Raw genomic sequence first — 13,742 nt, 5'->3', positions numbered from 1 at the left:
TTATGTATTTAACGAATGCGTAGCATTGAGAGAAGAAAAGAAACTTCATAAAGACGCTATTCCCAACGAAGATGCATGGGATAGAGTAAGTTTGTCAATCAATACGTTGTTTATTTTTTGGTTATTATTTGGGATGATGCTAACTTATAGATACTTTTGTTTTTCTAGTGGGTGATGGCTACCCACCACTACGAATTTAAGTATAGCAAAACTTTTGGGCACGAGGATTGCTATCGTCTCTTGGAGGAAAGTACATGGACATTCACCGCGTATACGCTAAAGAGTCCGGTGCTTTGATTGACGGCGTAATAAGAGTTGGAAGTCACGACTTAAGTGTCCAAACGTGATGTAGTGAATTATGTTATTTCTTTTCCTTTTATTTTATTACATAATAGATGTATCCTTATATCCATTCAATAAAATGAGTTCACGAGTTCAAAAGCAAATAATTCCGAACAAGAGTCGTCAACATATAAAGATATATACTATGACGACTCCGTAAGTTGCATGTACACAAAGTTTTTGGTTATAAAGTCGTCTAGGTATAAACACAGAAAAATAACGACCCTTCCTGATCCAAGCTAGTTAGAAATCGTCAAGGATAACCTATTACCCTGACGATTTTTCATAACTTGGAAATGTTGCAGGTTTGAGTCGTCATTTGTGGTGTCATATAATGACGACTCTGTAGAGTTGTTTATGTACACACCCATCGACATTGACGACTCTTTCACTGTGTTGTTACATAGTGTCTACGATTCGACCACTTAAAGCACCATCTAGACAATTTAAAGAGTATAAGAAGTTTACCTGAGTATTTTGAGCTTCGGGTTCTTTATTTTGAGGATTGCTTCTTCGCTTTTATCAATGTGATCTTCATTAACACCCTCATTTCGAGCTTCCTCTATTAACATCTCTTCATCATATATCCAATCCATAGGAGAATCTAAGATAATCTTATCATCAACACTTAAATCACTCACTTAAATCATGTTTGTTATTTGAACCTTCCCCAACATCATTTCCCCTACTTAAATCACTCATTTCTAAAAATCCTAGGTTTTGCTTTAAAACCTCATCTTCTTCTTCTCAACTCACATAAACCCAATTTTTTTTCTTTCCAATTTTAATTCTAATATCTGATTTTAATCTAATCACACTAAGAGCATCTCCAATAGCGGGTGTTAAAAATTCTACGTGGATTTTTTTTTAAGACCCCTATTTAAGAGGATTTGCACATATAATAAATATAGGACCCCATGACTAATAAACCATCTCCGATAGTATTTGAGGTTTGACCAGGAGAGGAGCGTAGTGAGGACTAGAGAGGACAGTTGTCCTCCCAGAATTTACAAAATTACTATTTTAGGCTTAGAAATTTAAAGTTTTCCGTAATTGTCCCCCCTGGGTTCTCCGATAGTATTTGACAGCTAGAATTCCTCTGAACTTCACCAGCCAACGGACACCCATTTGGAGGACCTCGCCATTAACCAACCCATTTCCTTGACTATTTTCGCATTCATAATCATAAACTCATGTAGGATGAGATTAATATTAAGTGCAAGAACATACATACCCCTGACTTAAGGCCCACATTTGCCTCTATTCTAATATATCGACCAGAAAAGAACTACATGAAGAGGCACAACTCATAATGTCCCGATTGCAAATGATAATTCTTCTGTTTATTTAAAACATGCGATTTCTAGTTTTTAGACGCCCTTAATTTGGCCCCAAGGTCCTGATGCCGTTGCCGCCCACCAACGGTAATTAACCACGTTTATTCAAGCAGAAAACCTACTCCAGTACCAATGTTGTTCCCAAACAGTATGCATTGATTCAAGAGGAACCCCTTTTGTTTCCGGCAAGAAAACAGCAACAAATCCCGTCATCATCACGATCCACACAGCATAAAACAAGAAGATAGCGAATTTAAAACGGCATAGCATCGTTAAGAATATTTGAGCTAAAATAAATGTTGTCAGGAAGTTAACTGCAATGCTTATGCTTTGCCCTGCTGGTCTAATATTCATCGGGAATATCTCACTAGGTATTAGCCATGAAAGCGGTCCCCATGACCACCCGAAACCAGCCGCATATATGCACATCAGAATTAGTACCAAAATAGTCGAGGTTTGAGACAATGGTTCATCCCCAGAGACCCCTAATTCTGCCCCCAAAAAGCATGCCAAAGCCACCTTCAACAAAACACGAAATTCACACATAAAAATCTCTACAATTTGAGAAGGAAATAAAGGAGCGACATTAGTACTACTCGGTAAATATAGTAATAAGTTCAAGTGTAGACAATATGCAGGTTTTGCCAACTGATTCAAACTTAAATCAGTCTGAATTCAAGAGGCTCGGTAAATCATGAGATGGTGAATTTCACCATTAGTTAACTGAGTCTTGAGAGATGAAACTCACCTGGCAGATAATCATCTGAATCCCACCTTGCATGAATAAAACTCGGCGTCCATATCGATCAACTATAAACATTGATATTATTATTGAAATAAAATTAACCACACCAAGAATAATTGCTCCAATCAAGGCCGAGTCATTTCCAAATCCTACAGACTGAAATAAAACCGGAGCGTAAAAGGCAATAACATTAATTCCTGTTAGCTGTTGGAAGAACGGAATTGCAATCGACATTACAAGGTGGGGTCGATACTGTCTCTCAAATATAGTCTTGGACGGTTCTTTATAAACCTCTTTTGTAGCTTCACTTGCAACAATGAGTTGATTCAGCTCTGCTTCAATATTAGAGTTGACTCCTCGGATTTTTAGTAGAGCTTGTTGAGCCTGAACTACTTTACCACGGTCAACTAGACTACTTGGTGTGTCAGTCACTAAAAGTGCACCGACTGACATGAAAGCAGCTGGTGCTGCAGCAAGCCCCAAGGAAAGTCGCCAACCCCAGGAGCCGAGTCGTGTGGCACCGAAGTTTACAACAGTAGCCACAATAACACCTATGCCTATGAATAGCTGGAAGCTAGAACTGAATGCACCGCGCCATTTTGGTGGGGCCATTTCTGATATGTAAACCGGAGTTGCCTTCAGTCATGCAATGTTTTGCTGAAGTTAGTATTTTGACAAGAAAACTTTGGGCATGGAGCCCAAGAAGAGTTAGGCTCTCATTTTGCCTTGGGAAAAGTTTAGAACGGAACGGAATTACCTGGTTTGTGAAACCAACACCAAAACCTAGCAGGATCCGTCCCAATATGAGCATCGTTATGTTGAAAGCAGCACTGTTGATAGCAGCCCCGACCAAGAAGGTAATTCCACCAAGCACCATTGTAGCTTTACGACCCATAACTTTAGTAACTCGGCTAGCCACAAGGGACGAGGCCAGCCCAGCTATGTACAATGAAGAAGTGAACAGAGTTAGAACCTCACTACCATAGACACAATACGTATTTCGCGTAGTTTCGGCCATTTTCCTCAGCACCACGGGAAAGAACTTGTGAAGGAATGGCTCCATCGTCGTTACACCACCTGTAACTCAAGAGTATTTAGTTTAAGTTTACTATTTCTTGTTCAATGGGCTGAAAATCAGCCAGGTGAGTGTGGCTATCATGCAAAAGTAATACTCCATTATCTATTACAAAGCAAAAGTTAGGTGGTTGGTGTTTGTTTCTCACAGTTTGAAAAACCGGTATTATTGTAAGAGTAGTTGAAATTATGTTCACCAGATAAATAACGTAACTCTAGGAGAGTACAACTTGATGGTTTTGTTACGGTTTTTCTTTCTTTCTTTCAACGTAAGGTGTATGGTATATAAAAGCCTAAGGTAGCAGAATTCTAATTAACTTTGCCTCTTTAAAAGGAAAATTTGGGCTAATTTCAAACATCATCTTTCCATTTTCCTTTTTTAGGAACATATATGTGGCCTATCTCAACAAGCAAGCATCAAAAAATGTAGTAGGGCCAATGTGTTGTATGTCATCAATTCCATATGAGCAAGTTGGTTAGAGTTTGGTATATGGTCACTTTCAATACTTTCTGGTATCCCATATTACTTACTCATATGGTCCCGAGATTCTAAAGCGAAATAATACACATTACTTTTAATAGGATTTACTTTCCTGAGGTTTTTCCTGCCATAACTTCTTCATGCTAAGACTTCTGGGTAACTACAAGCATAATGCTTAGAGACTGGGACTTGAGAACATTCCCTATGAATTGTTTTCAACATCTTAGACATTTTAACAAACGAAGAAAAATCTAATTTATTGCAATGGTTTTCTTAGCTACATATATTTGAAATTTTGGGCAAGTCATTTCTTGGACATTTTGATTTTGAGATTGAAATGGCTTCGTAAAAAATTCAAAAAAAAAAAAACAGAGAAAGAGAATGAAAGAATTACTGTGTTAGTGCATCACCCCATCGAGTAATGAGAGATTTTCTTTTCATCAGTTCTAGAAAGTAACTTCTCAGCTGACAATTTAAATGGGTTATGTGCCTACCATAGGTCATAGAATCTTTTTGCTTATTGTACTTGTTCTTAAACACACCTATGTTCAAAGGATTTATACGAGGACCCCTATATTTTAACTGTAGAGAGGACTCAAATGCTAACAATGTAAGCATAGATCTTCTGAAATTTCGAGTATACTAGACTCGGAATTCAGATATTAGTTTCAAAAGGAGATGTTTTGACAAAGTAAAGTAGTTAATCCATGTTTATAATCTCAAGTCTTAACTGCAATGATAATATATATACTCTATTTTAGAGAACAAAGAAAGTATTACGAGATCAAAATAAAAAACTTGAGCAATTTTCGCCTTTTAAGCATAAATTATGAAGTAGGGTAAGGTAGTAATAATCTAAAAGCGAAAACAAGCATAAATTATGAAATTCATCTCACCTGAAATTCCAATATCATAACCAAATATTAAACCACAAGAAGCAGCAACAATACAAGTGAGAATCATGGATGCCGTTAACTTTCCGCTCGGCTTCATCCTAATGTTACTGCTAATGCCATTTCCTTCACCACTCTCCATCGCTCTCTGAGGAAGAAATTCAGACAGGATTATGACTCGTGAAACTATATGAAACCTTTAGTATGCAAAAAGGAGTTTGGTTTCTTTGCATGCTTTATGGGTAGGTAAAGATAATGGAACCAAAGAGATAAGAACCGGAACTGATAAATGATGCTTAAAAGTAATATGCAGCCAATATAGTCTCAAAATCAGTCAATTTATAATACATATTTGATCATGATGATGATGATACCAAGACTCGATGAAGCCTTATAGATGGTTGTACACCTCTGACAACCACTGAGGTATTGGGGAGTTGTAACTACTCCACATATGGTAGCATGCAAAAACAAAAGTAAAAGGTAAATGAGTATTTTATGATCTTCCATCTTTTTTACAGGTTCCCAAACCAGTCAGTTTCATAAACCCCAGATGCTGATTTCACAAAACTTTTGGATCTTGTGAAACAGATAAATTGGTTAGTAATGTACTGCCGTGCAGTGGCCATATCATTAAAACTACACCGTGGCCATAAAAAGACTGATCATTACATGTAACAGCCACATAGGCGCCACAAGCATTACGAGGTACTCACCTAATCTTAATTAGCACATAATGTGCTAATATCTAACCTAATTACAACTTTGATGATCGAAAATACAAACAATTGACCATAAATGATCGATCATATACATATCTAAATGTTTATTTCCCTAATATCTTAGAGGTTTCTTCCAGAAAAAATGTATGTTTAGATTCTAGTGGTATTCCTTTAGTTTCAGGCAAGAGGCAAACAACAGAAGTAGTCATGATGACAGTCCAACTAGCCTAATGCAAGAACATGGTGTAATTGAGACGACAAAGCTGTTACAACAATGTTTGAGAGAAAATGAATGCAACTGAGAAGTGAACTGGAATGATACATTTTGTCCAACTGGTCAGATTTTTGCAGGACATACTTCAGTTGGTAAACATTATAAACTAACACGTTAGGAATGCACCAAACACATGAGCATAACAGCAACAGATATTTGTCAAATATATAGCCGTTTCAGTAAAAGCATGTGTAATAGACCCCATCTATCACAAGACAACATTTCAGTCTGATAAAATAAAAACTGAGTTGTGAAAATTACATTTTACAGGACTAACCAGTTCACGGCGAAAGAGGAACCACACAGTGGTGTCAATATGTCATCTATGAATCCGTTGAAGTAGATAATCATCATATAAATCTATCGTTTTAGAAACCGTTTCAGTTTTAAAATGCATGTGTAATAGACCCAATCCCATAAAACATTTAATTAAAAGTGAGCAGTGATGATGCTTTACGAGACTTACCAGTTCATAGAAAAAGACCAACCGAACTTTGATTCCAAACCCAATTGGGTAGCCAAAGTCTGCACTCTGCAGTCCATATAACTGATGTTAACCAAGTTATTAAAACTAGTGTTCTTTTACCCCGCTAAAAAGTAGACGTGCCTTTTTAGAGAAGATCCAGCAGACATTTTACGCACCATGAGTGGATAAATGTTCCTTCGGAAGCTTGCAAATTATCTACTGAAGATTGCTTCTCATCACCGTTTCCAGCTTTGGCTCCATGGCAGCCAAGGGTAACCTCAGCTGGCACCCAGAAGCCTGAGCAGCATTAAGAGGTACCCACTCAAAGCCGTGTACTTGCTGGAACTGTTAACATGTGAAAAGGAAATGAAGAGAAACAGGTTAATTAAACATATACTGAGCGTCAGTTTTTAAACTCTTCTTTGCTGGTGTAGCTAGGAAATTATTTTGATGTTGTATCTCCATAAAGATAACTGATATCATGGAATGGCTCCTCCAATTCTAACCATCTAAAACCAGAAAAATAATTGAAGCCAACCCAAAACCAGCTTCATACCTTAAGCACACTTGCTTCACAAGATCACTAGGACAGTACCCTGTAACTCCACCTTGCCTTCCACGAGGGGCAACAACAATTGCCAAAAGTGCAATTATCAGACTTGCAGAGGAATGTTGCATACTCATGATCATACCACCAAGAATATTGCTGTTTTACAATAGTCAAAACCCAAAAAGCTAGAAAGTTAAAACTTTAGTAAAAACCTGTCATGAGATAAATATATCTCTGCTGGACTTGTCACTCTAAAAGAAACCAACATTTGATGAAATCGGAACTTTCCTTCAACTCGAGATCGTATCCTGCAACATGCATGAAAGTTTTTAATCAAAAAAAAACCCTAAGATTTTTGATTTAACGCAACAAAAAAAATAACAGACAATAATTAGAATCTTACTTTGATTATCAACGGAATTGATTCATACACTTTCTTCGACCAAGAGTTTATTCTCTCAGTCTCACTTTTCAAATCTCTTTTCTACTCCACTATTCTTTGGATTTTCTTCATTTTCACTGCAGCAGTAGTGCATCCTGAAACTGAGAGAACAATAGTGCCGAATGTTGGGCCTACTGGCTGGTTAATGTCATGGGCTGTTACTCCTCCATGTATTGAACTGTTTTTTTGGGTACCATGCTTCTATTTTTAATAAGACATTTAGAAGTAAAATGAAGACACCCCTTATCCAAATATTTATTTAATAACAAAATTAGCTCTTCCTAATTAAGTTTGTGTAATGATTAGTTAGTGTAATTAAATTTGGTTAATTAGTGATTGGTGTAAGATAAATCAATATTATTTTTCTTAAAATTAAGTTATTGAAAGGGAAGAAGAAGGAGATTATAAGAGTTGGAAAAACTCAATTATTTTTTTATTTTTTTAATCTGAACCTTCAAATCACTAAAGCATATTTCAAATATGGTTTTTTGTTGCTTGAATTTGCCAAAATTTCCTGAAAATAAGGAATTTTATAGCCTGAATTGGGGTTAAGTCAAACAAGTTCGTCTACAAAATGTGAAGAACAGGTAGCCGAACTTATTTGGAAGTGTAATTTCGGCTACTTTTTCCTAAGACGCAGGTAGCCGAACTCGCCTTTAATGGAGGTTTTGATGAGTTCGGCTAACAGGCTATGGGACAGGTAACCGAACTTTTATTCTAGAGTATACAGAGTAATGTTCGGTTTCCAACATTAATTTTCGACTGAATCGAACTTAATATTAGAGTGAAGTTCGGTTAGGAGAAAAAAATCTCAAATAAACCGAAATCAACATATGTGTTTGCATAGTAGATTTCGGTTAGATTTTTTTTTTTTTTTTGCGAACCAACCGAACTCAACATATTGATTTTCAGAGAAGGGATCGGTTAGCAATTTCTTTTTTTTTTGAGAACCTGCCGAACTCAGCATTTGTTGTTCGAATACAAGTGTTCGGTTAAAGGACAAAATTTTCCAATTAACCTAACCAACCGAACACAATATATTGGTTTTCAATGAGGACTTCGGTTAAAACAATTTTTTGCGAATTCGAAAAAATTAATTCGTGATAACCGAAGTGTTCTTCGTGTTTTTGGTTTCAGAATGTTCGGTTAGAAAACTAGTTTTTTTTAACTATTCCTAACCAAACATGCCACTTTAACTTCCATTTAAACCATATTTTGATGATTTCTACTCAATTTTCCCAATCAAAAACGAATTAAAAACGATTGATGGGTTTTTCAAACGCCAAGGAAAAAAAGAAGAAGAAGAGAAATTATTTTTTTTTGAAAACTAAAATTTTTTGATGCCCCTCCTATCTCTGTTTTTGTTTTTGATTTTGGTTAATAGAGTCATTTATATTAGATGTATATGATTAGATTTATATAGTTATTAGGTTAGTTTTAGTTTAAATTAAAGTAAAGGGTAAATATGTATTTTCCTAACTTTATGATACCTCTTATAAGTATAGGGAGGTTGGCCTAACAAAACCATGGTCCCCCAAAAAAATCATGATCCCAAAAAAATGTTATATGGGATAGGATGTTTTAACACTCTATCCATTTCAAAATGGTTGAGAGACTATGTGATAGATAGAGTAAGTTTCTTACTGTGGGAAGGAGTGGGAAGAGGGACTATACGGCACTTAATTGGCCGTCCAAACCAAAATTTCTGTTATATAATAATTTTTATAAGATTTAGTAAGATTTATATTTATCAAAACATCAAAATATACCTAAAATATATTTGTTTAAAATGTTTATGTTGGTTTTTAATAACTTAAGACTTACACGGAAATTGATTTGTCGTTTTTCTTTGTTTTTTTCACACGTCATTTAGTTAACCGTATAGTGAAGACTTTCATACCCTCTCTCGATTGAACGAGTCTATGATTGAGTTGGGGGTGAAAGAGTGTTTCTCTCAACCCTAATAGCACCAAATTAGGTCTTTTTAGATTAGACTTATTCATATTGAACGAGACTCTCAATCCCATAGCCCTTGCTCTTAGTCGGAGTCTTGTGAATCTTGTTCTCATTTAGAGCAAGTCTTATGGTGGAAGAGTTCCATCTTCCACGCCACCTCAGCATTTGGAGTTGTGGATGGAAGTGCAAGTGCAGTGGTGCAACAACAAAAATGCTAATCAAAATAGCGTTTTACGCTAATCAGAATAGCGTTAGAAAAAATGATATTCACAATAGCGCTCAACGTTATTAAGATTAGCGTTTTTTTTCCAGCCATTAGATTTTCAAGGGATCATTTTAAATCTACGGATAAAAAAAAACGTCTAACTAAATAGCGTTAAGCGCTATTCTGATTAACGCTTTTCGTCTTCTAGTGTGCTATCCTGATTAGCGCTCAAATGGATTCCACGGGACCTTCCACGAAATCATGGAACACTGCTTAGATTTTTCATGGAAAACACCAACTTAGAAGTCATTAGACTTAACATTCCACAAATTTTCCACACTTGGAATATGATGGATTCCACCATAAGAATTGCTATCAGGACTCCTGACTCTACTGAGACTCTGTCGGGGTTTGATACACAAAAAACTTGTACTCCCTCCGTCCTATTTTAGATGAAGGGAAGGGGTTTTTTCTAGTACCAAAGTAGATGAAGGTTTCCATCAAGGTATTGGAAGCGTGAAGCGTTTTCAATTTTTAGGAAGCGATGCTTATGTCGAAGCGTGAAGCGTCGCTTCATGGTTGATGTTTGAAGCGGATGTTTTCTTATAAATAAATTAGTTGTAACTAGTAATTATAAATTTATTAGGAAGATAATATCTATATAAATTTTATATAAGTAATTTTTATTAAAAACAACGCGTGTGTAGACCAGTTCAACCTACTCCAGACGAGTGGGAAGTGGGGCATTCAATTCCCCCTTAAAACATTCATACTTTTCTTTTAAAAGCTTTAAAAATTAGGCGAAATTTTTAAATCTTCATGACCGTTTCGGAGAGAAATGCTGAAATTTGAAGCGAATCATATGCTCTTAAGCGTGAAGCTTACGCTTCATGAAAGATGCGCTTCACATGACCGCTTCGGAGCGAAATGCTGAAATTTGAAGCGAAGCGTACGCTCCGAAGCGTGAAGCGTACGCTTTTAAAAACCATGGTTTCCATATTTTTTACACTTTCTTCCTAATTTGACCTTGCATTGGAATCAACCACTAGAAACAAGAAATAAAAAACTAGGAGATTTAAATATTTTATTATTAAGGGATATATATGAAAAATAAAATAATTTCTTTCCATTTTCTTAATTTACGTGAAAACATCTTCCCCTTCATCTAAAATAGGACTCTAAAATAGGACGGAGGGCGTAGTAAGTTCTATCATATAGTTATGCTCCTAATTTGGCCAGAGAGCCCCTTTGAATGCTGCAATCTATGTTGGCCTCGTCTATTGGTAAGCTGTGTTTTAAGTTGATCTTGGGAGAAACAAAATTACTCCAAAGAAGGAACAACTGCATAACACTACTAATCATTGTTTGAACTCCAGGCCCGTCAAACAAGTTGCATAAATTTGTTATTCAACATGTACTTTCGACAAGAAAAACATACGACCAATTGGCAATTGATTGGAAGGAAAAAAAAAACTCTAAACGAAACTTTATTTATTTATTTGAACAGCTCAGAATGTAGTCTCAAACTCTCAAGTTCGAACCAATATAAACCAGACGCAATACAACAACATCCCCATACCTTTCCCATGAAATACATCTTCCTTAACAAACTGTAACTGAAATCCTAAAACACAAATCAGGAATGTTGTAATTTAAAGTAACTTCCTCTTCTTCTACTGGACATGCATTCTACATCCTATTCTATACTACATTATGTACAGAGATCTGACTTACATAACTTGTATCAGAAATAAACCATATTATATTATAAATTAAGATCCTGATCGACGACAGCTTAACGACTTGATTAACATAATATTTTGAAGAATTGAGGAATTGTTATGGGTTGTAATTTAAAGGCCATCAAAGTAACCTCCAATGGTAATATGAGCTCTTGTGAGAGGAACACCTCTTGCTGCTGCAATTGCATGATTCAGTTTAGTTGCATGGTGAACCACTTGCTTAATCCTCTGCAAAACCCACAACAATATTTTAAATGGGTGTTAGATAAATTGTTGAATGCATCTGAAATTCAACAAGTCTGTGAATATTTGAACATGTAAAAAATATAAAAATGAAGAGAATTTACAAACCTTGTCTTCTGCATAAATCTGGATTCTGTATTTTTGATTCTGCTGATGATGTTTTTGTTTTTTCCTGCTTCCTATAATGAAAATACAGATAGTTGCTGCAGTAATTCCTAAAGAACAAAGAGCTCCAATTCCAGTGATTCTCCACTTCCAAATATGCAAGCCACCACCATGATTACTTTTTTCTAAGTTTCTTTCATCTTTTGAGTCCAAATAATTCTTCACCGCCTCTTGATCATCAATTTTCTTATTTTCTATGATCTCTTCTTTATCCTCGAATTGAATTGCTCCTGATTCAATTGCAGGTGGTGCCTTAATTCCCCTAGACACAGATTTTGGGGAGTCTAATTTCATGTCGACGAATTCGTTCTCCTTCATTTTCTTAAAGAAGACTTGTGAGATTGTATCTTGATCTTCTCCAACTAGTACCAATTTTGGAGTCTTGATCTCAACAATAGGAACTTTAATCATCTCTTTTACTATTATTTGTTCCTCTTCTGGTTTTTTCTTCTCCTCCTTTTTTTGTTCCAACTGAATATTAACTGGAACAAGTTGATTCTTATTTATATCCTTTATGACAACTGATTTCTTCGGTGATGGACATATGAAGTAATCATCAAAACCTGAATCAATTGTTAATACCTTCTTATTATGATGATTATCATTTACATGATGATGAAGATGATTTAATTCGAAAAACCCATCATCAGAAAGGACTTCCCATTCATCTAAATCCATTTGGTTTGTATGTTTCTCCATTATGATCACTAAGAATAAGAAGGAAAATGAAAAGGGTCGGTCTTTTTGAGAGAAGTATTTCAGAAGATGAGCATCAAGTAGCAGCAATCAGAGCTGAACCTGAGAGTGTTAAATTATTGAAATTCTAAATATCATGGAGCTTTATATACGGTGATATTTTTGTTTTCCTGGTATAATAGAGAGTAGAGAGCAGCAGACGCCCTTATTATGTCTTGTTGCTCATAAGAGTGTGCTGTGCAATTAAAAGAGATTGGAACGAAGAAGAAAAGATAGAAGTGGAGTATGAACTTATCCAATCAAATAGTGACAAAAGTAGAATAAGTCCAGTACGTGACTTCTGACCATTTTCCCGATATTTTATTTGTTTACTTTTACTGTTTTCTTCTGTTAATTCCTTGATCCTTACTCTTTCTTCTTGTTTTTTTTCTTTTTGCCTGTACTCATTTGTTTTTTACTATCTTTTCGTTTGTAAGTTGTTATAGGGGCGGCGAGGTTTATTAGAGGGGTGGCAGTGTGATAGTAATGTCTCTCTAGTTGGTTAGGGGATGTCCTATAAGGGGTAAATTAATTAGATTATCCTCCCCATTTTTTAACCTAAATTAAAGCTAAATTGAAAATTTATTTTCTTTCTTCTTCTCTTCTCCTCATCCCATCAACCGTAACCTCCATTAAACTCAAAATTTCATCGTCTTCGATTAATCGACGATTCGAAAATTAATCAAGTGTAGTGTAATGACTTATATGAGGTATGTTTTGAAAACCCAGTTACGATTTGGTTTATTTTGTTCGATTTAAGTTTAATTTCTATCGAAAATTAGAGTTTTAGATGAAAATTGAAATTTCTGAGTTTATGTGAGTTACGGTTGATTTTAACTCAATTACGAACCGTAACTGGATATTTTGATGTTGTCACGTAGAGCTGGCAAACAAGTCGAAACCCGCGGGTTAATCCGTGCCCGGCCCGTGAAAACCCGAACCCGGACTGGCTGGTTTCTAACCAAGCCGGGTTCGGGTTGGAGAAATGGTGACCCGTCGAGAAACGGGTTAACCCGGCCCGGATCGTGAAACCGCGGCTTAACCCGTTAACCCGCTCTTCTATTTATGCCGCGTGTCTCTTCTCCTGCCCTAGGTATAAAAACCTGAAAACCCTAGATTTTTATTTCTTTGGTCTTCTCCGTCCGCACTCCGCAGCCGTAGTTCCCACTTCTCCTCCGTCTCTTCTCATTTTTGTTACATTCTTTCTTTCCTTTTTTCATTTAACTTTTTTTTTTTTTGCAGTACAATGAAATCCTTGGGAAAGGTGCTTCAAAGACAGTGTATGAAAAAATCTCTAGGCCCCTTTCATGAAATTTCTAAAAAGTCTGAAACTTTGGGGATTTTGGAAAACTGGAGCTTGTTAAATTTTG

General features: G+C 35.9%; 2 protein-coding genes across 3 annotated transcripts; both read right to left on the bottom strand.

Moving 5' to 3' along the window:
* Positions 1-1,522: 1,522 nt before the first annotated feature.
* LOC113323877 (sugar transport protein 5-like) lies at positions 1,523-7,412 on the bottom strand. Of its 2 annotated transcripts, XM_026572222.1 has the most exons (9): positions 7,288-7,412; positions 7,097-7,192; positions 6,891-6,947; positions 6,511-6,679; positions 6,335-6,400; positions 4,876-5,020; positions 3,182-3,501; positions 2,428-3,060; positions 1,523-2,198 (listed from the first exon to the last, which is right to left on the bottom strand). In XM_026572222.1, the coding sequence occupies exons 4-9, from the start codon at positions 6,511-6,513 to the stop codon at positions 1,785-1,787; spliced, it is 1,581 nt and encodes a 526-aa protein (XP_026428007.1). In that variant the 5' UTR covers positions 6,514-6,679; positions 6,891-6,947; positions 7,097-7,192; positions 7,288-7,412; the 3' UTR covers positions 1,523-1,784. The 2 variants fall into 2 exon arrangements, with proteins under 2 accessions (XP_026428007.1, XP_026428006.1); XM_026572221.1 differs by having other exon boundaries at positions 6,891-7,192.
* A 3,530-nt stretch (positions 7,413-10,942) lies between these two features.
* Positions 10,943-12,599, bottom strand: LOC113322786. The gene is made up of 2 exons (XM_026570934.1): positions 11,581-12,599; positions 10,943-11,457 (listed from the first exon to the last, which is right to left on the bottom strand). The coding sequence occupies exons 1-2, from the start codon at positions 12,334-12,336 to the stop codon at positions 11,341-11,343; spliced, it is 873 nt and encodes a 290-aa protein (XP_026426719.1). The 5' UTR covers positions 12,337-12,599; the 3' UTR covers positions 10,943-11,340.
* Between the last annotated feature and the right edge of the window lie 1,143 nt (positions 12,600-13,742).

This window comes from Papaver somniferum, chromosome 11 (genome assembly GCF_003573695.1).
Source record: "Papaver somniferum cultivar HN1 chromosome 11, ASM357369v1, whole genome shotgun sequence".
Classification (NCBI taxonomy): domain Eukaryota; kingdom Viridiplantae; phylum Streptophyta; class Magnoliopsida; order Ranunculales; family Papaveraceae; genus Papaver; species Papaver somniferum.
The sequence above is the reverse complement of the archived record's forward strand: the minus strand, read 5'-3'. Positions and strand labels throughout refer to the sequence as shown.